A 26,126-nucleotide genomic window follows, 5' to 3' on the forward strand; every position below is an offset into this window, starting at 1 on the left:
AATGACTTTCCTCTCTCAACCACCGTGCAAACATGCAGTGCATTGAAACACACACAGCTAAAAATAAGGGCAGCAAACTGATCTGCATAGAAATACATTACAGGCTCCAATCAGGCCTGACGTCATTCAGAAGCTCCAAGATTGCACTGCTGAATAGATGATGTCACATTTATTTTCATTTCTACCATTAAAAAAAAAATGTTAACATGAGGGGCGGCCCGTAGTCCAGTGGTTAGCACGTCGACTTCACAGTGCGGAGGTACCGGGTTCAATTCCAGCTGCGGCCTCCCTGTGTGGAGTTTGCATGTTCTCCCTGGGCCTGCGTGGGTTTTCTCTGGGTGCTCCGGTTTCCTCGCACGTTCCAAAAACATGCATAGCAGGCTGATTGAACACACTAAATTGTCCCTAGGTGTGAGTGTCAGCGCGCATGGTTGTTCGTCTCTGTGTGCCCTGCGATTGGCTGGCAACCGGTTCAGGGTGTCCCCCGCCTACTGCCCGAAGACGGCTGGGATAGGCTCCAGCACCCCCCGTGACCCTTGTGAGGATTAAGCGGTTCGGAAAATGGATGTTAACATGAGCGGGAAAAAAAATCCCTTCTCCTTGTCGCCTCTCATTTTGCCTGGACCACCTGCTTGCCAGAGTATCACAGTAATTGTTATGCACAGCTGTCCCAGAGTGCAACTGCATTTCGGGAGTGTTATTTTTAAACTGCAATATCAGCCAACATGTTCCGTGAATGAAATACAATGCGCGTCCTAAGTTAATACGCATATACTACTGTCTGAATATACAAAGTGAACTGCGCAGCAATTTTCTTCCTTTGGCAGATACAATCCTGGGTGTGCCCGGACAGATCAGCTTCCACTCTGGTTTGAGTGAGAAGTCTGCATCCGTTTTTGCACAAGCAAAACCTTTAGCAAACTAGGCCCTATATATGAATTTTATACCTAAAGAAATGTTCACTTTTTATGCCTTTAGAGCGCTGAGTCCCCCCCCACCCCCACCCCCGCTATAGCCACAGCAGGGCGATTTGCAGCTCTCACCATTGTCATCACACTATTAAGCCATTATGACTTGCAAAGCAATCTATTAGATTCACCACAAAAGTTTAGTAGATTTTAAAAAAAGGTGTACACATCCTCATGTCAGAGTATTGCATAAAACTCCAAAAATGAACAAAGTCTAAGAATGCTCAATTCAATATATGTATCACCCGTTTTAATATTTGTATTATCATTATAGATTGAATTGCCTTTTTTTTTCTTGTGATGTGTCAACTTCGCTGTACATTTGTTCAGTGATTCACAAAGTGTGGCACTAGGATGACTCGTGATACTTGGGCTCACTCTCATCTCTTGAAAGAATCACTGCCTAAATACAGTTCAGCTAAAATTTGTTGTATATATATAAAATTCCTCGTCTCACCCCCCCTCGGGTGGTGTCCGTCCCTCATTCAGCTCGGGTCCTCTACCAGAGGCCAGGAAGCTTGACGGTTCTGCGCAGTATCCTTGCTGTTCCCAGCACTGCACATTTCTGGACTGAGATGTCCGATGTTGTTCCCGGGATCTGTTGCAACCACTCATCTAGTTTGGGGGTCACTGCCCCGAGTGCTCCGACCACCACAGGCACGACTGTCACCTTTACCTTCCAGGCTCTCTCCAGCTCCTCTCTGAGCCCTTGGTATTTCTCGAGTTTCTCATGTTCCTTCTTTCTGATGTTTCCATCACTTGGGACCGCTACATCCACTACAACGGCTTTCCTCTGCCCTTTATCTATGATCACAATATCTGGTTGGTTCGCCATTACCATCTTGTCAGTCTGGATCTGGAAGTCCCACAGGATCTTCGCTCTGTCATTCTCCACCACCTTCGGAGGTGTTTCCCATTTTGACCTTGGGGTTTCCAGTCCATACTCCGCACAGATGTTTCGGTAGACTATGCCAGCCACCTGGTTATGGCGTTCCATGTGTGTGTGTGTGTGTGTGTGTGTGTGTGTATATATATATATATATATATATATATATATATATATATATATATATATGGACACTTAGACCCACTATGCTACTGTATGACTCTTCTAATGTTTAACATTAGGGTTGTATTTGGAGCGCTCTGTGTTTTTGTAAGTGGTACTTGGTGTAAATGCTTTGAAAATGAATGCTAGAGTACAAAGTACCACCTCAAAAAATACTTGTAATGGATGGATGCATGAGTATTTTTTTCTAAATTGTGTTACTCCTACTTCAATGAAATCAGAATTTACCAATTCTGAAAATGAACACAAAATTGTAATTTAGACTTTTCCAACATGATTTATTTGCTTACTCAAAACAAAATCAGCTATTGATTTCGATTTATAACAAAAACAAACAAACAAACAAAAGTATTTACATGAGATTTGGGGATCAAGGTTACAAGAATGTTTTGCTGCATGTCACATTCAAAAATGAGTATTTTAAGGCAAGTCAGATTATTGGGGGGGGGGGGGGGGGTAAGCAAAAGGCAAAACAGTCGATAGATCATGATGAGATCAATCAACAAGCTCCCGGAGACCGGTCTCCGTCCGGACAGAGTGTGGACAGCAGAAATCAATGACGAGTATGAGTCCAGGGCAAGCTCACCGCAGGCGCCGATACATCATTGCAAGAGGTGGACAGAAAAGGACGAAAGATGAGGGGCAACTGAGAAAGGGCACAAATTGTTTTACAAAAGGAGACACACAACGGGGAAAGAACAGAATGCAATTGTAAGATGAAATGGCAAAGATGAAAGGAAAAAGAACACTTGAAAATAGGTTTTTGGGAAGAAAAACAACAAGATCGAGATCTTCACTTTTTGAAATCCACACAGGCCAATTCTCAGCATTGCATCCAGCCATAAATCCACTTCATGCAACCACAGACTGATGTTTTTAATGATGCTTTTAGACTCTCGCTCCTTATCTGTCTGGGAAGAAAAAAAATAATCCGTCTGAGAAAACGCTTTTCTTTTCCTGTTCCAAATTGTTTGGTCTTATCCTTCCTTGCTTCTATTGTCAACTTCTTTGTGCAGAAGAAGAACAATGGCGATGTTGACGGTTTTGTTTTCCCGTATCATGCGGCAACAGGAGCAGGATTCGCTTCATCTGGCAGTGGCGCTTACAAGTTTGGAGGAGTGCACACCACACACCAAATCTTTAGGAGTGCACACCACCCCAATCAGTCAAAGGTCCATTTATTGACGTAAGTCAAGCCTCATGTAATAATACAATTTGTCCGAAGACAAAAAAAGAGAAAATAAAACAAAAATGTTTACTAAACTTATGGTCCACATTGGAACTGTGATTTTTGACAAATTGCTTCCAAAAAAAATCCTTTAAAAGTTTAAATCGCATTTGACACGAGAACATTGTTGATACTCATCTGTTTGCATGTCATAGCATGATGAAAAAGAAATGTTTTACATATTCTTTTTTTTTCAATTAAAATTTAAACATGTTCTTCCCCCATAATGTACTTGAAGTGAATTGTGTCAAATAGTGGTAAGTTTGATGAAACACCCATGTATAGTATATTGTTTTGTTTTGTTCAGAGTGCCTTATGCACACTCAGTGCCAAGTCAAAGGTCACTTGTATGAATAATTAAAGCACATGGTATGGCAATATTACCGTATTTTCCGCACTATAAGGGGCTTCGGAATATAAGGCGCACCTTTAATGAACGGCCTATTTTAAAACTGTTTTCATATATAGGGCACATGATAAGGCGCATGGAATAGAAGCTACAATAGTGGTTGTGTTATGCATCCGCTAGATCAAACCTGGGCAAATTACGGCCCGCGGGCCGGATTCGGCCCCCTGGTCTTTTTAATCCAGCCCGCCGATGGTTGGCACAGTACACAATTAAGGTTCGATGTAAATGATTGTATTCATTTCATTTGGACTTGTAATGACAGGTCAGTTACTTGAAGTTGCAGAGCACAGGGAGGGAGGGGGAGACGATACGGAAGCCCGCAGTAGTAGCGCTAAATTAAGTAACTCCGCTCGATACGACGGAATAAGTGTGTCCGCGCCGCTATTTTCAATCATTGATTCCAAAACGACGACATGCAAGTGACTCTTTATTGCAGTGAGTTTTACTGGAATTGCGAACATTTTTACGTCCTGTAGATCATGGCATCCAAACGAAGAGGAACAAACAGTAAGTGAAGTGCATCTGATTAAACGAAGCAGGTTACAAAGTATAAAACATTCAAGAGACGCTTCGAGTCTGAAAGACTCAAATCTACGAGACTTTGAAAAACAAGGAAGCGATTCTTGCTCAGTCCAATTCTGGGTGTTTCCATGCTCAGGGTGAATTGTATGCGGCTCGACGGACAGTCGAGTAAATAAACGTTTCCTGAAATGGTTTGACTGTTATCGTGCTAAAAACTTTCCGCAAACTGGCCCGCTAATAAGAGAGTAATCGATTTCCATAGCGGTATGGGCATCGAAGACTTCGAAGCGTCCCGTGGCTCGCTTCAAAAGTTCGATGCATGACATCAGCTGAGCAACGCTGTCTTGTGTGGTGATCGAGGGGAGGTTAAGTTCGAGACAGTGAGTGGAAAGAAAGCCACCAGGTCTTTTACGTGTCTCATTTGGGAGAAAATAGTCCTAATTTTGTTAAATTTTGTCACATACCTGTACTGTATGCTGCAGTTTATGGGCAATATATTGTTGCACTTTGTTGCTTGTGTTGTCACACATGTACAGTATGTTGTTAACATACTTGGACGTTCAACACAGTTGTTTCACTGTTCTCATTTAAAAAAAAAAAAAAAAAAAGTATGGTAATACTTTAATACTTCTGTTCTGTTGATGTTTGGTATGGACTGTTAACATATACATTTTTTTAATATGTACCGTATCTTGTGCTGACCCGGTCCACCTGTCAAATTTAGAAATCAATGTGGCACCCGAGCCAAAAGGTTTGCCCACCCCTGGGCTAGATTGAACAAGAAAAAACAAGAAAAAAAAATCTAAACACTGAAACATGCTTGCTTATATTTTTTCTACATTGTTTGGCAGTTAGGACAAAAAATGTGAGTTCTGTTACATTATTACTGGCATACAAAGACATTGTGCTATCTTCACGGGAAATTTAAAATCAGAAATTATTGTAGTGTTCATCTGACTGAAAAAGAGTTACAAGTGTTGCACAATTAGAATTGTTTTGCATAATTTCACTGAAGAAATCATTTTTCTGTAAAATAACTGCACTTTCATTATCTAGAAATAATACATACTCTTATCAGCTTCTGTAAACAATGTCATTAACTTATTTCAACGTAGAAATAAAATAGAAATCAGGAGTAGATTTCTAACTTTTGGACCGGCCCTCCACAATATTTTCTGCTTCTCATTTGGCCCCCCCGGGAAAATAATGGCCCACCCCTGCGCTAGATGGAGGTATGCGAAAGGGAATATAATACAATATAATAAAAGACAGCTTTATTTATATAGAGCTTTCACCGCTGCAGCTGGAACAAATCGCTTTACAGAACATTTTAAATACTGCGTCCAAGAAATCAGAATATTGATAAATACATAAGGCGCATTGGATGATAAGGCGCTATGTCGGCTTTTGAGAAAATAAAATGCTTTTAGGTGTGCCTTATAGTGCGGAAAATACAGTAATCCCTTTCAACATTTTACCTGCTCACACAAATACGAATGCTAGCTACATGATAAATGTATGTAAATTAAGAAATGTGCCCATCGTTTACCTGAAGATGTAAATACTGTATACAGGTGCAGTTATACTGTATACGGACTGTATAACGGGCTTAAACTTTGTACTTGACATGTGGCATGAAAGCATAACACACATCACTACTGGAGCATTGCCTGGCCTGCAACTTAAACCTCTGGTTTCTATGGACCCACCACATGCTTAACAAATGCCTGAGAGGTGATTGAGGGACTTAAAGTAGAGAAATACCCAGAGGAAAACCAATTCTAGAGCGAACCCTTCAACAGCCTCATATGACAGAGCTGTAAACACCCCAGAGCTTGAAAAGTGATGAGGAAGAACTCCCTGTTTGATGGTTACATCCACGAACAGCCGGGTTTGTTGTTAAATCAAGCTCTTTGAAGTTTAATTATAAACACTCCGAGAAAGACATTAATTACCATTGCCTTTCCATTTAAGTGTAAACGTAAGATAAATGCTGAAAGGCAGCTGTACTCATACCGCCTGTCTGCGCTTAATCCAGAGGCTACAACTCCCTACTTGCATCACTGGTGCAAAATAAAACAAGTTGTAGATATGTGCAAAACCCAAATAGATCCAACACTTATGTTATACGTTCCATATTTTCCCCATTCAATGCAATTCACGATGATAAACGCTCAGCTTGTTAACCTCTGCCATGAAGTTGAGGAAACCGACTATCCGACCTTGCTAATCCGAGTGAATTCTTAGAAGAAGAACAAGGTACCGTGATCGTTTTATATATACATATATATATATATTTTTTTTTTTGGTCTGGCTATGCACCACAACTCTGCCACACTGGAATACTGCTTGTGCACATTTATTATTGTTGATACCACCGCACAAGCTGCATCGCTGTAAGTGGGGAAAACGAATTAACGACTGTAAGGACTCATGAGTGACAGGTGGGAAAATGTTTAAAATTCACAGCATTGAAGTGACACAGGGGCGCAAACAATGCCTTTGAGTGACACATTGGACCAGTGTACTTCGAATCTGTTGGCAACTTGTTCAATGCCTTACTGTCAAATCTATTTATTCACAGTTGTATTTCTTTGTGGCTCCTTTCACTTGAGCCCACCGCGGCTCTCGGTTAATGTGTCTCCTTGAATTGGATGAAAGCTTTGACAGACGTTCAAGGAAAGCTTATGATTGTGTGACAAAATGAGACAACTGTTGTTTGTTGGTTGGCTAGTGAGCAAAATTGCACTGTGGTGCATCATTGAAGTTAAAAAAAAAAAAAGAAACCCTGTTGCTTTGGTAAAATACGAGTGATACTGCAAACGAGGGGAAATTGGCAGGCAAACCGTGTGCAAGATGCAGACATCCACAGCAGGGGCAGTTGGGCTGACGGACCAAACGCCTCATGGGACATCCATTTCCACTTGGCTGGCTGCAGATCCAATCATCAACCAACCAGCAGGGGAGAGAGAGCGCTGCCACTGAACTGATTTTTCAGAGCATGACAATATTTAAAATGCAAAATGGACATGGTACCGGCAGAAATGTGTCCTGTTGCTCATCCCTAAGGTCATTTGGAAGGCAAGCAATTACATTATCATGCCAATTCTGTAACCGAGCAGTGTATCAAGGGTACATTGTGTGTTTATTTACTAATCAGTTCAGGCTAGCTGCCCCTCGTCGGGCTCAGGGTGTGTCACAGACTACCGCTACCTCCCATCTCCCATAAACTATCAACAAGGCCAGGGAGATATGTACTGGTCAGATTTACAGCTCTGAAAGCAACTGGAGGTTAACAAAGTGGCATGGCTCCTGCACTACATGTGCCATTGTAAAATTACCACAATGATGAAAATATCTCCCTGTTGAGAGACAAGAGTGAAGTCATTTCTTTTCTCTTCTCTAGGCTCAAGCTCATCTAAGATGGACTGATGAAAAATGGAAAAGGGTTCTGTGGTCTGACGAGTCCACATTTCAAATTGTTTTGGAAATTGTGGATGACGTGTCCTCTGCGCCAAACAGGAAAAGAAATCTCCGGACTGTTATGGGCGCAAAGTTCCAAAGCTATCATCTGTGATGTTATGGGCCTTTGTTAGAGCTCATGGATTGGGTATTTTACGCAATCTGTGAAGGCACCATTAATGCTGAAAGGTACATACGGGTTTTGAAACATATGCTGCCATCCAGTGGTTTCTTTCTGACTTCCGGGTTGAGTGAACGCTGGCGCGTTTTGGCTACCGCTGCTCAACCCGTATTGTTTTGTGTTTTTTGTTATTGTAAAGTGTCCTTGGGTGTCTTGAAAGGCGCTTATAAATAAAATGTATTATTATTATTATTATTATTATTATCCAGGCAACTTCTTTTTCACGGACACTCCTGCTTACCTCAGCAAGACAACGACAACTCACATTCTGCAGGTGTTACAAATGCGTGGCTTGGTTGTAAAAGAGTGCGGATACTAGACTGGCCTGCCTGCAGTCCAGACCTGTCTCCCATTGAAAATCGGTGGCGCATTACGAAAGGTAAAATACGACAACAGAGACCACGGACTGTTGAATGACTGTTTTATTTATGTTTAAACACAAAGTCACAATCTGTTTGGAATTGGGTTTGGACAACATTCCTGAGAAATTATGACAATGTATGAGTAAGCTACAATGTATTTTAACTTCGAACTGGCCGGCTGTCTCCTCATGCAGTCCCTGGGGGCTACCTGGTTCCCAAGAGCACCCACCATGTTGGTGAGCACGAATCAAAATGTAAAAAATAACCATATTAAAACTATCTGCAACTGATGTCATCCACAAGGCACATACAGACACAGAAAGGCATTCCTACCTACAGGAGATGTCGCCAATGTTTGAAGAGAATGGAAGCAAAACAAAATATCTAAAATAGACTACGTTTTTACACTTTCATGTGAAATTTCACACTGAGAGGCATCCGTACATTTTTTTTTATCACTTATCTTTCACCAAATAGAAATTTTAACTCAAAATGTGGCAGGGTCATATTCAATATTGGCCATGAAGCAATGATGACTATGGCAATAATAAATCCGTATCCATCATTTGCAGTGAGTCTGAAACTATTTTGTCTTGCCCTTAAAAAATGTGACAGAGTGTGCAAAAGTGTCCTTGGAACTTTTTAGTTTCAAAAGCACAAAAGTTCAGTCATGAAGCCAAATCGTTATAAAGCTACTGAAGATATGTGAAGGGGAAAAGAAGTTTCAAAAACACTTCCACAGAGGGATTTTTTTTTTTAGTATATCATAATATTGCCAAATAATTTCAAAGGAATCATGGTAACACAAATGCGGTCTATTTTGGGAGTCACTGACAGAACTGTGGGTATAAAAACATGGCTGACTAAAGCCAACACGGAGCTTGTTCAGGGTAAAATGAGGACCTTCTTTGTGACACTAAAATTAGCATCACTAAAATTAACATCAGGCCGTGTTCGCACAGCTGCTGTGTAAACTATTCAGACACTCACCTCAGTGGGAGCAAATGTGATGATTCCTTCACTTATTTCAATTGCAACTCCAACCAAGCATTTGCACGTACCTTATGAGGTGCATTACCACAATGTTACACTGTGCCACAACTTTATTTTCAGGGGAAAACAAGTAAATATCCCATGGTTTATGAAGTCACAGTTTCTTTTTTCTCCTTGTATTTATTCACTTCTCAACACGTTTAAAAAAATTAATGAAAAATAAATAAATATGAATTGGAAAGAAAAAAAACACCACACGGATAAATTTAAGGGATATGATTGTGTGGGGTGAGACTTTGTAACAGTTTTGGCAAGGGCTTAAAACGATGTCCAAACTTGAATCATTTTAAAATGTAATCTAAAAATCATACTTTGACTATGATCCTGGGATCAAACAGCGGTGTGTGGTTAAGGTGGCATCTCACAGAGCGGCGAATGCTTGTGAGTCTTTCCATAAGTTGCGAATGTTGATTTTTCATCAGAGTATGTTTCGGTCTTTGCAACCTTTTGCAAGCTTTAAGGAACCCTGACTAAAAAACAACATTTGTTTACATTTGCAAACAATCCCAAGTATTCGCTGCTCAGGAGATACCAAGCGTCTGACTTTATGTTGTGTTTCTGTTATTGTTGAGTTTCCTTGGCTCTATCTGTACAGAAACTATGGCATACAGAGGAACCCTACAAACTTGCGTTTCTGCGCTCGTGGATTAACATATTTGCAGATATTTTCCAATTTAGTTTAAATAATATTAATTACTTTATTTTTTTTACCCCCACTGACCCTCTGTTTTTACTTGTGGGCCAGGCCGGTCCCTTCCCCCTATGAATAGCAGGGGTCCACTGTCCTGTATAGCACTTATATTATTTTGTATTATTTGTTGTTCTTTAATATATTATTGTAGCCATAGTAGCGGTCGTAGTAGATTCATCACCCGCACAAAACAATATTTGAAAACATACAGTATAGCAAAATGGGGAAGGGTGGTCTATTGCTACATATTGATTAATTTATATTAAAATATACAATGCTGTCCAAACAAATATTGCAGTACATTATTGCATGCAGAAATAATGTACAAAACACATACATACACAGATGTACAGAGTGCTATACTAAATAGTTATATCTAGATAAAATTCTAATCTTTTTTTCTTGGCTATAAATACACAAAAAGAAAATGAATTTCAACTTTTTCGCAGCGAATGAAGAAGAATGTCATGTCATCTATTGCACTTGAGATCTTGCTCCTCCTCTTTTCACCCCAGTTCTTCTCACCTTTCAACAATGTTTTTGTCTGCTTCTTCCATTTTACATCCTAGTCCCCCCCCCCCAAAAAATGTGCATGGTTTTATTTGAAATAAGATTGCGTGTTCATACCATCATCTTTTTAATTACTTCTACTACTTTATTAAAGTATGAAAGTGAATTAGCTATTCTAAACCTGAGAAACAAGGGCAGTAGTTAGTAGTCATTTTTCAAATCAAGGGGAACCCCATTTTTTTGGGCTGTTCTGTATGAAATCCAATTATGTGCAAACTGAGGTGTTTTCTCATTTTAATCCATGCTACCATGTTCCCGTTGCGTAAAATGTCGAACATGAGTTATTAGCGTCGCAAACTAGAGACATTTAACAGAGCAGGCAAATAGGGAAGAGGAGGCGCCGTTCCCCTGACCCATATAACATTACATTAAACACACTGAATAATTCCTCACGTTGTGCCTCTCACTTCCTTAGAGACAAACACATGCACACATACACACACAATTGGTGTCTGACATTCAGGCCCCAGAATGTGAACAGCTTTGACCTTTGGCAGTGACATTTGGAAAAAAATGGACCACTCTCACAGGAATACTCTAATAGTTAGTTTCATCCTCTGGACGATGTTGCTGTGTGAGCTGCCAACAAGGGAGAACTGTAAAGTATGTCATCATAGGTCATGCGCACAAGTAAGCACATGCACATTAAGATTCAAAACGTTTGTGGTGAATGGGTATCAAGAGGGTTGTAGTTGTTGGGTTTGACAGCATGTTTTTAGGTTCAGCCAACAAATAGTACACAGGCACATTAGGAAAGGTAAAAGTTGTTGCTTACAGTGGAAAGATGAAGCAATTAATGGGACGCTGGTCAAGCTCGATTCAATTGAAATTTTCTCATGGTAAATTGTTCAATCTAAATACAAATAATCACATCCGCAGTCAAATTATTGCATTCAGAAAATAAATTCAAGATAACTTTCCCTGTATGCAGAAAATGCAGGGAAAATATTGCAGCAAAAGGAGTCACCGCTTCAAATCTTCATTTATCTCTGTGATCCAATTGCTTTTGGATTTCAAATAAGATTATGTTGTTTTCATTGTTTAAAACCGTTCTCAGTTGTCTTAATAACGCATCTGTGACATTTGTCAAAATATACAGAGGATTTCATCCATCCATCCATCCATTTTCTCATCCTCACAATGTTCGCTGGCGTGCTGAAGCCAATTCCAGCTGTCTTCAGGGAGTAGGCTGGGTACACCCTGAACTGGTTGCCAGCCAATCGCAGGGCACATTCACAGATTTAAATATAAATAAACAAACGTGTGTGTGTGTGTGTGTGTGTGTGTGTGTGTGTGTGTGTGTGTGTGTGTGTGTGTGTGTGTGTGTGTGTGTTCAAATGCCAGTGATCGGCATGCTATTGGTTCATGTGGCTGTAATTTCTTCAAGCAATACTGACATAATAGTCAGAACTGCAAAAATGTTAGTCATTATATTCATAATGAGGGATTTTATACCGTTTTGTGAAGACATTTTAAAATCCTTAAATGTCCTACAAAAGAATGAACAACAGCAATAAAGTGAGTGGAGAACTTAAGATGCGTATGAATCGCACTTTTGAACAATTTAGCTCACGGGTACTGAAATCGGTTGAATGTGGTCAAACGGCACCTTGTGAATGCAGCGACATTTAACTTTGCTGACGCGGGGCAAGCAGTGACATGTGACACACGGGCAAACGTGGCCAACGTAATGCCCTTGATATTCAATAAACAGCTGACTTTGCTCAGTAAAAAACATTCCTTTAGCCGGCTGATTCGAAAATGCGCGTCGTAATCGTGCATTATGTACAACCTAAGAATGAGCCCTGCGGTAATCATCATCTGAGGAAGCCATTCAGGGGACAAATGACAAAGTGACACATTTTGAATTATCCAATAGCAATATATGTTAGCTTTCTGGCACATTTTAGTGACTTCAACACAATTTTTACAGTGCAGAGGAAATTCTCAGCTTGGTCACACGAGACTGGCTCATTTAGAATGCCGCTATCCATTTGGCCGTCACTGAGGCAAAACCAGAGTGCTATCAGGCGGATTTAACGCTCCGCTCCCAAGTATCCCTTATTCCCCGTCATGGCTGTTATCTCTTCAACACATTTCCTTTCGTGTTCTTTTAAATCGATTTTGAAGACTGATACGTTTCACGAAAGGAAACACAGTATATGGCATCCTCAGCATTTGGCATTCAGCTTAAACTGTGTCGTGCTACTGTTTCTTTGCGGGCAAGAACATGTTGTTACATGAATATGGTGTTGCATTTGGTTAATTGGGAGGATGACACACTGGACCGTTTTTTCACATGCAGGGCATCCTGTACTCAGCAGCTAACTGTTAAATCAGAGCCCCCTTTGGACTCATTAGCAGAGAGTACCGGTAGGTTGACAAAAGGAAGGACTTTGAGTACATCGCCTCCTCCATGGCCTAGCAACTTGGCTTAAAGTGTGTACTTTTCTGCATCTGCCGTTACGCCGACTTCTGGGATAGGGTCTACCCTCATGAGGACAAGCGCGAAAGAAAATGGAAGGAAGGATGGATAGTGTTGTACTTCGAGTTTTAAAGTGTAAGAACAGAGGAAAGGAGAAGCAAAATTGTTTTGACGCCTAAGCTAATACATTCAAGACACTGAGTCTCAAGACAGGGAATATATTTGGTTGATTACACTGAATAACACTGAATTACATTTGAAAATATTACACTTCAATGTGTGAATATGACAAGACTTGATTAAAGATGGATAGCATGATTCTCTGTCACTCGCTCTAATTAAAGATATTTTTTCATGTGAGCAGTAAGTCAAGTCAAGTGGTTAGCGCATCGGCATTATCGTTTTTAGGTTTGGGGTTTAACTCTGTTCTGGATTTAATGTCTGGAGTTTGCATGAGACTTTTTGCTTGACTCGAAATTGGTGATAGGCTAATTTGCCAAAACTATCGATAGATAACATAATTGATTGAGTCCGTCAAATAAGCCATGATAGCAAACACAGCCTTGTTCACTCCAGGCTCATTCTGTACTAGCATTGTGCACATGAGTCCAAAGAGCTAATGTACTATTTTCGGCCTCTGGTGTCGTGGGAATGAAAAGCATTCGCAAGCTGAAGTTGCACCTCTGTGCCCTTGACCATTCAATCATAAAGTAAAAGCATTTGTATAGTTTTTCTTTTAGACTGGTGAAAAATCCCAGAAACATCTTATCTGCATCCAAAAAAACCCAAAACACAACTTTTCAAAAATAACTAGCTGCAGTATGTGTGTTATTTATATTGATCACATAAAGTCTAGTTTGCATGTTACCCCTGTGCTTGTAGGCTACTCCCACCCACCCATATTCCCAAAACCAGCATGTTAGGCTCATTGAAGGCTTTCATTTTTCGGGTTACATAATGCATTTTATGCTACACACATAACTGGTGAAGAGTCCAGGGTCTACGTTTCCTCTTGCCAAAGGTCAGCTGGCATAGGCTCCAGCTTCCTACTGACTCTGAACAAGACAAGCACCACAGAAAAGGGATGAATGGATAAAAACTGTGCAGCCTACCGAAATGTAACCTCTCTCCATCGATCAAGCTGCTTTCTGGACCGTTTATTCTAATCGGGGTTGTAGGTGAGCTCGACACTCTCCCAGCTGACAGTGAAAAGAAAAGACCACAAGCAATTGCATACAAGTGAGACTCACCGCCGCTTCATCCTCCCGACTGTCGCTGGTGTCCTCACTCTTGTGGTGGCTAGTTGAAGAGCGAGTGTCCCTCTTGCGGCTGGTGTCCGAGCCCTCGCTCTGTCTCTCCCCATCTAGACAAAAAACATGAGCACTGCTCAAAAAGCTGGCCAACATGGCTACTGTCATCGTCAGCTCCCTTTTAATCATCTTCGCGTAATGATGATCCTAAAGAAGATAAAGTGTAATCCTGATTCTTATCTTCATTAGAATCATGTTTTTATGGTCAATAATACTTTCAAGCAATTGCGGGGGGGGGGGGGGGGGTTCTACTTGGTGCCGATGCACTCTAATCAAGGCCATACAAATTCAAGGAGTAAACATTAGTCCAGTACAATTCTCTCATCTAAAAACGGTGACAACATTTTTGCATACTAGTGTGTCACTGTCATCTTTCTGAACAGCCTGAAAAGTATCTACTGTAAGTGCATTGTTGCGGATGATGGAATCAGAGCAAAAACAGCAAAAGTTAGAGCAAGTCAACGCAGCACAGTGATACAGTTCAACATTTGTGTGTCGGTGTGTTTGGAGCAAAAAAATCTATCAATCAATCGTGAAACAGTGGGCACCCATAAGGGTTTGTGTACGATCATACAACAAAGCCATCCATACCCTCTTCCCTCTCATCTCTGTATTTGAATTGCTCTCTATTTGATCCCACTTGGTTGACAGTGCTGTTGCTGTTCAGATGGGGTGCAATAAAATGTGGTCCCTTCAGAGCAGGCATGGGTTGAGGGTGTGTGTGTGTGGGGGGGGGGGGGGGGCTCTCTGGCATGGGGCATGCATTACACAGAGTGGTTCATTGCCTACTGGAGCAGGGGAGGCTCCATTTAGCTCGACACAATTGAATATAGTACACTTATACATGCTTGCATACACAGGCACAGACCAGGGAACAGATTGTGATTAAAAGACAAAGTGGGGAGAACGGGTAGCTATAAAGCATAATGAGAGCTAAAAGTTTTCCCATATGCCCCCTTAACAAAGAGTCTGAATAGACTGAATTGGAGGAAGTTGCGTGTATATGTCAAAGATTCAAAATAGAACCAAAGTGACACTTGATAAAGCGCAGACCCCCACCAAGGTGGCATAATCCAGTTTGCTTCAACACCAAATCTGTTGACCACGGATTTGACCATTGTATCATAATAAAAAGTGAGAAAAGATGTAGAACAGGAAAATTTGGATTTGTGGAAGCGTTGAATTCTATGCCGCAATTTTCTCACACCGGTCACTGATGGTGTCACTGTGTGAATGTGTGTGTGAAAAATTTTCTATTCCTGTACGTGCCCTGGGACTGACTCGAGACGAGTCCAGGTTGAACTCTGCCTTCTGCTCAAACTCAGCTGGAACAGGCGCCAGCCATCCACAACTCTGAACTGGATAAGTGGTATCGAAAATGGATGGATGTAGACTTTATTTCTTTGAAACATGAAAACTCTATTATAAATTGGAATAAATCAAAATGTAAAACTTCTTGGAATGGACTCTGTTCAGCTTCCGAAGGAACGTCCTTCGATTCCCCCACCCCCCTCTTTCTTTTAAAAATACACATATTAAACACTGAGAAATTGAGGAGGGGACTTGTAAAACATTCCAGACCCTCAGTTTTACATGGATCAGCTTCAAAATTTAACTCATTCTTTCATGGGTCTGCTCTTCCACAAGGACAAAAGCATAAATTAATATTTTTTGGTTTTTGGGGGGGAGTTTGATAACAAGCAACATTTTGTTGAAAAAAATTACCTCCTACGTCAGAGGAACAGTAATGAAATGTGAACATCCCTCCAAAGGCTCCAGTGTGCATGGCTCCTTCTACAATGAACACCGTCATTCCCGACTAGCGATCTTTGCAATTTCACAGATTCAAGAAAAGTATGATAAAAACTATTATTTGATCTGAAACATGTGACTAACTTCCTGAATAAATGGAATGGCGGAGGAAATTGCCATGCTCAGGTTGCCTTCTCTTCCAAACTGCTCATTCTCTCCAATGGTGTGACGATATATTGTGTTCTGACTCTCACTCACCCTGGAAAAAGAAAAAACGAAGCTTTCAGAGAAAAGTAATACCAGGAAATGAAAGTCATGGCAGCTTTCAGTGACAGCAACTTTCAATTGAGCTCAAGCCACAGGAGACGTGCTCTTAAAGTTGCAAGTTTATAGTCCAACCGGTCACGGTTTGTCTAAGAGAAGCATCCAAGCTCCTTCAAAGCTCAACCAGATCAAAGGGAGGCTCTCTCTGACTATATCTCATACCTGGTCCCATTCTTCATCTATTGTTGAACAAAAATCTAAAAGCAGCAGGACACCTCCAACTTCTAAGTTTGTTCCTCCATCAAAACCTTTTTTTTAATCTGAATTCCAAAAACCTGCAAACAAAGCAGTTGACAAGGGGATAGAAGGGGGGGGGGGGGGGGGGGATAATAAGGCTCTTGACAGGAGCTACGCTTGTGTTAACAGTCAATTTGGCGACTAATGATAGAGGTCCCTGCGATTGGCTGGCAACTGATTCAGGGTGTCCCCCGCCTACTGCCCGGAGACGGCTGGGATAGGCTCCAGCACCCCCCGCGACCCTAGTGAGGATCAAGCGGTTCGGAAAATGGATGGATGATAGAGGCCCTTGTTGCTGGGCAGGTTTTAGATGGGATGTTTAAGGATACTTTTGTAAATGTAACCTATTTTTGTAAATACTGTATGATCCTTTTTTGTAAAAAAATAAGTATAAGGGCGGGTGGTCGACTGGTTAGCGTGTTGGCCTCACAGTGCAAAGGTGCAGGGTTCGATTCTGGCTCTGGCATCCCTGTGTGGAGTTGACATGTTCTCCCCGTGCCTGCGTGGATTTTCTCCGGCTCCTCCAGTTTCATATTCCAAAAACATGCATGGCAGGTTGTACCTTTTTTTCAAGGGACCAAGTCACCAATGGTATATCTGGTTGGAGAGCAACCAGATTGCAAGCTAGCAAAAACGAAAGCATATACAGTATTATAAAGGGCACGGAAAGTATATTGAAGATATATTAAAATAATACAATATCTCTCTGTGTTTGTACAAATGTTATGTCATCTAGCATTGCAGCAGCTGTCCCTGCGACGCATAACCACATTTATTTCGATTTTAGTGTGTGATTTATCTCTACAAGGCTGTGCTATTATACAAGCCCGTCTCAATTGAATCCAAGAATATGAAGATGAAGAAAGGTAAGCCTTTTTTTTTTTCCACCCACTGAAGTTCAAGCAACCTGAAAGTGCTGAGTTCTTTCTTCACAAGGCATTTCCATTCACAGGCCATTTCCGAGCTGCAGCGTGCAGGCGGGCGCTAGAGGTGGTGAACTTCAGTGAGTGCGGAGGAGTCTGTACCAACTGCTGGACTGTGACGGGGCTTCCTCAAACCTCCATGCTACCTCTAATGAAGTAATGAATAGCTGACTGGCAGGTTAATAGAAGCCAATCGACTACGAGTTGTGCCAGCAGCAAGAGGCCATGTGGAATACTGATCACTTAGCAGCTTCCTCTCTATTGTTCTGCCTAATTTGTTTGTGTCCCACAGCCCAAAAGCAGCAGTAGCAGTATCAATGATGTTGCCCCCCAGCTAGAGGGCAGAATAGAGATGCTTCGTTTTATATGTTGAATAACCGTGAACATTTTGCCTCTATCTTCATCAAGTGATGAAAATGTCAATTTAGCATTGTAAATGCTAAAATTGTAAAAGCTTTTGTATTGTAAATTTGTAAATGCTGAGGTTTATTTGCCCAAGTCATTAAATTTTAATGACAGAACTACTCTGAGCAACACTGCTTATCGATCTGGTACTTTAACTGTATTTTTTACGGTACATTTTTTTGTTTAGAAAAACAAAAATATTTAAACTAACACTGCTTTTCAAAAATATATACATTTTATTAAATCTTACAACTACAATGACAGTAATGTAAATAAATCAACTATTTCCTTAGTATAATAACATCTAGTTTTTGACATCAATCCATTTCCTTCAAAATTTTTCTCTCTCCAAAAAGAGCACACAATATAACATTGCCAAATCAAGTGTGACAAGGACTCTGACTGAAAAAATCAAATGTGATATTCATCAGAATCAACCCAACTCCAAATACAGTATGTAACATTTTACTAGAAGTGACTTCAATGTGAAAATATACGTTTTGTCCATCTAGAGTGGTATTATAACTCTATTCTCCATTGCGAGACTAATAAAGGTTTTCTTATCTTATAAATGCACATCAATATCTTGTTTTGTGGTCAAGGGCTATCAAACATGTCCTCCCATTTCCTGCAAGCATTGTACAAGTAATTTAAGTATCCTAAGTAATTTATGCGAAATCAAAGTTGGATTTAACTATTTTGACTCTCTTTCTGGGGGATGGCTGAACCAAAAGTTGAATTGTGCCTTGATTAAGTTTGCCTTTCAAATTTCTTCTCGCGGCCCGGTAGTCGAGTGGTTAGCGCGTCGACCTCACAGTGCAGAGGTACAGGGTTCAATTCCAGCTCTGGCCTCCCTGTGTGGAGTTTGCATGTTCTCCCTGGGCCTGCGTGGGTTTTCTCCGGGTCCTCCGGTTTCCTCCCACATTCCAAAAACATGCATGGAAGGCTGATTGAACACTCCAAATTGTCCCTTCGGTGTGAGTGTGAGCGTGAATGGTTGTTTGTTTCTGTGTGCCCTGCGATTGACTGGCATCCGGTTCAGGGTGTCCCCCACCAACTGCCCGAAGACAGCTGGGCTAGGCTCCAGCACCCCCCGCGACCCTAGTGAGGATAAAGTGGTTTTGGAAAATGAATGAATGAATGAAATTTCTTCTCAATGTTGCAATTAATTGCATGTTGTAAGGCAACCTGGCCTAATTTCCGCTCGTGATGATGAAGAATGATTAAAAGGAGTACAAATTAGCCAAAGGGAGCAGTCAGCTTTATACTGTACTCTGGGGATTCTCTGACTGGCCAAGAGCAAGGTAATGAGTGATTGTTTTGCTGTATTTTGAGAAAATTACTGACTTATTTGATGAGTACCTTTTACATAATGCAATTGCATTCCCTGAAAGTGAAACGTTTAATCAATGAAAGTGGTGGAAGTGTGACCATGTGAACCATTAATGTGTCATATCTCGTTCTCAACCTGAATGAATTTGGACTCTCATTTGGCAATGACGAATCACATATGGGCAAAAATGAAAAAAATCGGAATTGGCCTGCAGTGTGAACATAGCCAAATTGTCTTGCCTGCATGTGTTCCCATTCAATATAAGGAATAACAACATTTCAGAGCTTTAAGTGAATCTTGTTTTATGCAAATGGCAGAACCCTCGAACAAAGCGGACAAAAGTCAGAGCCTTTGGAGAACCTTCGCATTGTGCTCCTTTCCTCTACGACCTTTCTCACTGTCAAAATGCTTTGCTGGCTTCAGTGTGAATTTCTGGGTTAGACCCCGGTGGAGGATTGCTTCAGAAATGCTGCTGCAAACCACTGGCACTACAACAATTACACCTCACTTCAGACATCATTAAAAGATTCTAATTAGTCATGCTGTGTTTAATGTCTTAAGCAGCAAATTAACCTCGTGGGAAGTTCCTGATAGCAACATGTGATAATTTGCTTTGTGTGAGAGCACGCAGGCCGATTTTCGATGTGACCACAATGCCTGAGTGAAGTTAGCTTGGAAATATGCGGGGAGGCATCTTAGAGACGGAATAAGGATACAACAAACAGTATACTTTATATCAATATAAATTATTGACAAGGCCGATCTCCCGTTGCCTTCAACTCTATGACACTGTGACTTCATCTGACTGACGTAAGCTGCACTCCTGCTTGATACAAAAGACCTTTTCTTTTTTTTTTCTTTTCTTTAAGCTTTTAATAACAAGAGAGGGACATGAGGCAGCGGGGAGCATGGATAGGGATTCCGACGAGGAGATTAAAATATCGCAGTATACTAATGGTGGAGAGGAGCTTGAGTGGGCTGTAAGGGGGAGAACTTGTGAGAAGGTTCACGGAAGGACCCTGAATTGAAGGATGTAACAAACCTCAAACAGAGGTTTTTATTCATGACAATTACATAACTAATTATTCAATGTTAATTGAATCCCTGATTCTCCCCCTGCTGTCTTTTCCAATAGGCTGCTTTTAACACCCCAAGAGCTCATAAAGTTTTACAAGGCGAATGACTTATTTCATAGCAAGTGGGAATGACACAATGTGAGATGTCAAATTGAAATCCAATCTCGATGTTGCAGTGGCTCTTTTAAGTGCAACAGTCATGGGTTCATGAACACAGACAGTGTGGTGGTGGTGGCAGGGGGCAGCATAAGGCAGTAGTGCTGGCCAAACAGGGATGGCTAATTATAGCAACTAAACTGCACTGATGTGTGCCATTAACCAGGCGGTAATGAAGCCATTGGAGGGCTGCCGTGACACTGATGAATGGGCACGGCTCTCTGTGACCATACAGTTGACACAACCTCTCGAGGAAAGCGAGCACACTTGAAGATAAGCGACAGCAAGCTGTGGACGTTGGACGAAAACAAAGAATGAGACGTTTAATGTGGACCGATGCAATAAAAGGTGTGCTGGGCTTTTTGTGCTGTAATGTGGGTCATGGCCAATGAGTTCCCACCCCCCCTCCTCACCCCCCAAGTCTCCTCTGCAATGTTATGCATTGCACTAATAACTCACTAAAGCTGCCACTTAAGGGAAGATTCAAACATCAAAAAGAAAAACAAATGCTTTGGTTGAACACAAATATACAAGCAAAGCCCCGAGGCGCAGTGCACTCAACGATTAATAGGCAGCCAGAGACAAAGTGGAGTGACCTGATTGCATTGAGGGTGCACAACCACCATCACGCACATGCAAACTGGTAAAGACTATTGTTTTAGAGCTGATCTAATAAACACAATCAATAACATTCGCATTAGAGTTAACAAACGTCTGGTTGCTATCTTCAGACTAAAAGCCAGTGTGTAAAAAGCTCCTCATGATATATTTGGAAGAATGCAGCTCAATTTTCCGTCAATGCATTTTTACTACAAGTGCAAACACGAAGAAAGAAATTGAGCAATCAAATGCACAAGAGCTAATACCGAGGGACTGCATTTTATATTTCATGTGTGCATTGCATGGCGCCGTTAACAAAGTGACTGATGAGCAACAAGGGAATCTGTTAAAATGCAAATCTGATATTTGAGCCCAATGTATTAAAGCATTTTAGACCTGATATCATTACAAAATCCATATTAAAAAATTATCTGGAAGCATTCACACACAAAACAGCATGAAGCACATTTACAGAGTCGTGGCTTGGAGCGCTGGCACGGGTCTCAGTCATTTATGAATCACTTGGTGAACTTCTCTTCCCTCTGTCCTGTGTACAGGTTCATGTCTATTAGATGAATGTGCTGACAAATACGGTATCCTCCTTTGCCTGCCATTTTTATTCTGTTTAATTTCCTGGACCCACCATCACTGCTGAAACAATGAAAATTTCAACATTGTGGGACAAATTAAAGTTATCTAATCTAACACAGAAAATACCAGTACCCGAACTAAAACTGTCAAAAGTGTCGTGTTTCCTTTCCACTGCATACCTCCTCGGCTTATCATTTGTACTGTTTTGCATTTTTACCATACATAAGTTTTAATTTAACTTTGATAACAAACGCAAGACTTCTTTTTGGACTTGAATGACCAATGACATGCCTGTACAATATTCATCAGGTGTGTGATGGCAACACTTTGGCTGAATTGATTATGTTATGTAAAATAGCTAAGATTAGTTTTATTTGCATTTTTTGTATTCAAGTATGAGATAATCAAGGGCCATACAGCATTCTACAATGGATCTAATTTATGAATCAAAACATGTTTTTCAAACACCACAAGATCTCTTTGAGGGTTTTAATGGTCCCTTTCATCGCAACACTCAGTTGCCATAGAGACAAGACAGGAATAAGAAAACATACCCCCATGTGTGGTATACAATATCTAAAACAAGGCAGTTTGAGAAAGAATGGAGGGCAAGGGGCAAATATGACTCCAAGGTATTCATTGTGAATCCACATGCAAGTGCACGGACACTGTGTGAACGCAGCACAAAGCAATCCTTGTGACACCCAGAGGAGGCTGCTCCAATTCCAGCTGCTAAGATAAGGAGCCCGCATCCAACATCGCAGCTCTTGTGTCACCAGGGAAGCATTAAGCGAGAGCACAAAGACGCTACATGTTTCCCGAGCCCCCTCACTCATTTGCATACATTTGTAAACACTAAAACAAAGCCAACATGGGCTATCTCGCTCGACTAAGCACCGGCAAACCGTTAGCTCAATTCGGAGCAGAGGGTCGCATCCAAATGAGGCGAGGGTGCTAGCTGTAACCTTTCTGTGATAATCCATGCATCATGTGGACTCCTCGCATCCGAGACACAGCACAACAGATCGTCAGCGGGCAAGAAAAGCATCTTTTCAGGCAACAGTTAAGTGTTTCACTTGATCGCAGAGCATCACAATTAGGACTCCTGCATGGCACTTAGGCATGTGTGGTACAAAATGGGTGGAGGAGGGAGAGAAATTAACATTGGTCTTGAGGGAGACACGAGAAAAAAGAAAGAGGTGTGGGAATATCGAAGGAAAACCGGAGACATTAGAGAAGCCTGACTTGAAGACAGACAAATATCAGTGGAGCCTCAAAATACTGAAGACTGAACGCCAAATAACCTTACTCTGTTTACATCCCCCGTTTCCCTTTCCCGTCTCGTTGTGAGGTTGTTATATGGCTCGTGTGGTTCTCTGCCGCTTTGTCTTATTTGTGCTTCCAAAATCGCCCGCCTTCTGAGACAAACTCATTTGTTCTCCCCTTTTTTGTCAACTCCCTTTCAATCATGTCCCTGCAGCCCATTAATATTGGAGCATTGTTCGCTTGCAAGGCCACAGAGGGGTCATTATCTGATCATCATACTTTAGAGTCATTACACTTTACGTCATATTGCCTGTGCGCCGAGAGGGGGAGAGATGGAGGAAAAAAGAGGTGAGAGTGGGAGGAGGAGTAAAGAAAAGTGCAAAAAAAACTAGCAATGGTAAGGCTTTACCCCATTAAAACAACAGATAAGAGGACACGGGGAGTGGAAAGGAGGACAAGAAAAAGATGAGAGGGTAGAAAAAAGAAGCTGATGTGCTGCATACAAAGAGAAAGAAGGCAGAAGAGGACAAAAACAATAATAGGCTTGTCTTATCACTGCACAGTGATGAATTCCCTTCTCACAGGAGTTCTCCAGGCCTGGACGGTGCCTGATGACAAACCCCCTCCATCCCTCACCACACCCATTGCTATTTATGACTGCCACTCTTCCACGAGCAGCCATAAAGGAACCAGCTGGGCTTCATTTTATCTCAGGTCAGTGTCGTCACCCCTGGGACCTGATGACAGCGTCAAGCGGGGCCTCGCTGGTCACGTCCTCGCTGCCTGCCCGCCCGTCATCACATGTTGCAGGTCTTTCGGCACATCGACTCCTGATTACCAGGGATCGTGACTTCATTGTTACCTGATACTTATGACAGCCACCGTGGAGGTATATTATGAATGCAATTACGGTAAAAGTTTCACACCGACTGTTCGGCCCCACGTCGCTTCTCAATGCACAAAAATTACATCATCCTTACACAATAGTCCCGTTATGAACGTTGAAGAAAGAACTGCTTGTTCGGCAAGTATGAAAAGAGTAGTCCAGCGACCACGGTCATGTCCAAACAAATCCAACAGATGGAGATGTAGCTTGTGGGCTTTCTTTTATTCCAACTTTCCTATGTCCTGTTTAATGCCATGATGATGATTGAGTTTCTAAATTAATTTGTATTTGAAGGAACCGTTTTGATAAGAGAGTGTCAGTCGTGTCTCTCTTTTTTAGTTTCTGCCCAAGAGCTCTCCCTTTTTGTGGCAGGGGGTTCTCCAATAACAACCTTGGCCTGACTCAGCCCCAATAAGCACAATAAACACTTGGCCAGGCAATTAATCCATGCAATCTGCTGCAATTGTTTGCATTTTGGATGTAGTGTCTGTTTATCCGTTCACATATTCCTGCCTGGAATCAATTATTCATGGGTGCTACTTTTTGTACCCTCCAGCGACAGCACAGGCTGGTCACAAACGAGAAGCCGAACCATTGATAGACTCGACACCTCTAACGACATTTGGGAAATGAAAAGGAGATGTGAAGCAGCAGGTTCACCACTCGGACAAATCTGCCACACACGCACGGGAAGCAGAAATAGGGACGATCCAAGTGCAGAGACGCATTTAGTACGCAAAGGAGCACACCGAATGATGGAGGCAAATGTAGAAAGTGCGGACGACAGTCATGAATTTGAGGTAAGAGGCCGCATCTAAAGCGCACGCTCACTGCAAACGTGATGGGAATAATGAAAAATGCAAGCGAGTGATCATTTTAAATAGTTTGGGCATTTTCCGGTGCAGCTCGCACTCAGAAGAAGAATAGCTTCACTTATGACTAACAGGTCACGTTGTCCAGCAATTTCCTATGATAAAGTATTCCAAAAGAGTTTACTCTTTTGTAAACACACACACACACACACACACACACAAAGCTGTCACATATTTAGCCAACTCAACTCTTTAGAAAACTGTTTCCTGTACTTCGAAAAAGCGCCACAAATGAATGATCTAACCAGGCTGAAAAAAGATGAGACTGTCAAGTTAAAAGGGAGCATGTTAGTCAGTAATTGGCAAAGTATCCTGAAAGCTCCACTTTGATAGTGAAAGGATTGTCAGGGGAAGAAGGCACAAGCAGGCCGAGCAAAAAAGGGGCGAAACAACATGTTTTTCATCTGCTTAATGGAACAGATCCCTGGCTGGCTTACTCAGTATTTGTCAGCCCACAGTCCACATCACACCGTGTCCGACACGGGTGTGGAAATAACGGTGCCTTGGATGCATTGCTGCTTGGCAACCTGAACAGGAATGAACACATCCTATACCATGACAGGTGCAGTGTTTGCTCATACTTGTCATCTGTGAAGCTAGAGTGGATGTAAGAAGTTTATACAGCCCTGGTCAAATGCTATATATATATATATATATATATATATATATATACATTTTTTGGGAATATAAACAAATTAGACCATTAATTTAACCTATATATCCTGTCGAACATAATTGGAAAAGAAAAACATTTTTAGAAAATTTCTGAGCCGAGAAATGCTGTATTTTTTGGAGTGTGTGTGGATATATATATGTATCCTCCAACCGTCTTTTCCATGGTGGGTAACGTATTTCATGGCTCCCATGGTTGCTCTTATAAGCTTAAGGTGAGCTATTACGGTTAGGGCTAGGGTTTGGGTTATGGTTAGGGTTTAGGGGACTGATCCAGACCTTGGCAGCAGCTCCACTGGACCCGCCCAAAGGAAAGTCTTTGATGTCTTCTGTGCCGTCAAGGCCCTTAAGAAACCCAGTCAACGGAACCAGAACCAACTCAGGCAACACAACCAACAGAAGCGACCCAACCAGTAACAACACAGCCATCAGATCCAATACAGCCAAAACAACCACGCTTCAGCATCATCTCTAGGATCACTGATGCTGAAGCGTATATCAGCTCATTGGTTTCCATGATCGTTACGGTAGGTATCGCCCTCAGTGCTACATTCACAATTTCTATGAGACTTTCGGGTGGTACTTCACATAGCCGTTGTAATCGGTTTCTACGTTGCCCAGCCTTCATTTTCGCCATGGTCAGGTCAGTTGCTGCCTCGCTCAGCATTTCATTCATTCTGATCGGTGGCATTGGAACAGCAATTGCCATTTGTGGATGTTGGAACACTGAGCTCCTAGTTGTTTCGTGGTCAACCGTGACTGTGGGTTTCGAAGTAACCATTC

The 26,126-nt window shown here is 41.6% G+C and overlaps 1 protein-coding gene across 3 annotated transcripts in view; it reads right to left on the reverse strand.

The window, feature by feature from the left end:
- Positions 1 to 26,126, reverse strand: part of b4galnt4a (beta-1,4-N-acetyl-galactosaminyl transferase 4a) — a 151,653-nt gene that overhangs the window by 86,419 nt on the left and 39,108 nt on the right. For all 3 annotated transcript variants that reach the window (XR_015100694.1, XM_086109068.1, XM_086109069.1), the window contains exon 2: positions 14,191 to 14,303. Coding sequence is in view for 2 of the 3 variants with exons in the window: in XM_086109068.1 (XP_085965194.1) it covers positions 14,191 to 14,303 (113 nt within the window). In the remaining variant the exon portion in view is untranslated. The remainder of the gene's footprint in view (positions 1 to 14,190; positions 14,304 to 26,126) is intronic.

This window comes from Hippocampus guttulatus, chromosome 4, assembly GCF_054856545.1.
Source record: "Hippocampus guttulatus isolate MCC_2025c chromosome 4, RoL_Hgut_1.0, whole genome shotgun sequence".
In the NCBI taxonomy this organism is placed as follows: domain Eukaryota; kingdom Metazoa; phylum Chordata; class Actinopteri; order Syngnathiformes; family Syngnathidae; genus Hippocampus; species Hippocampus guttulatus.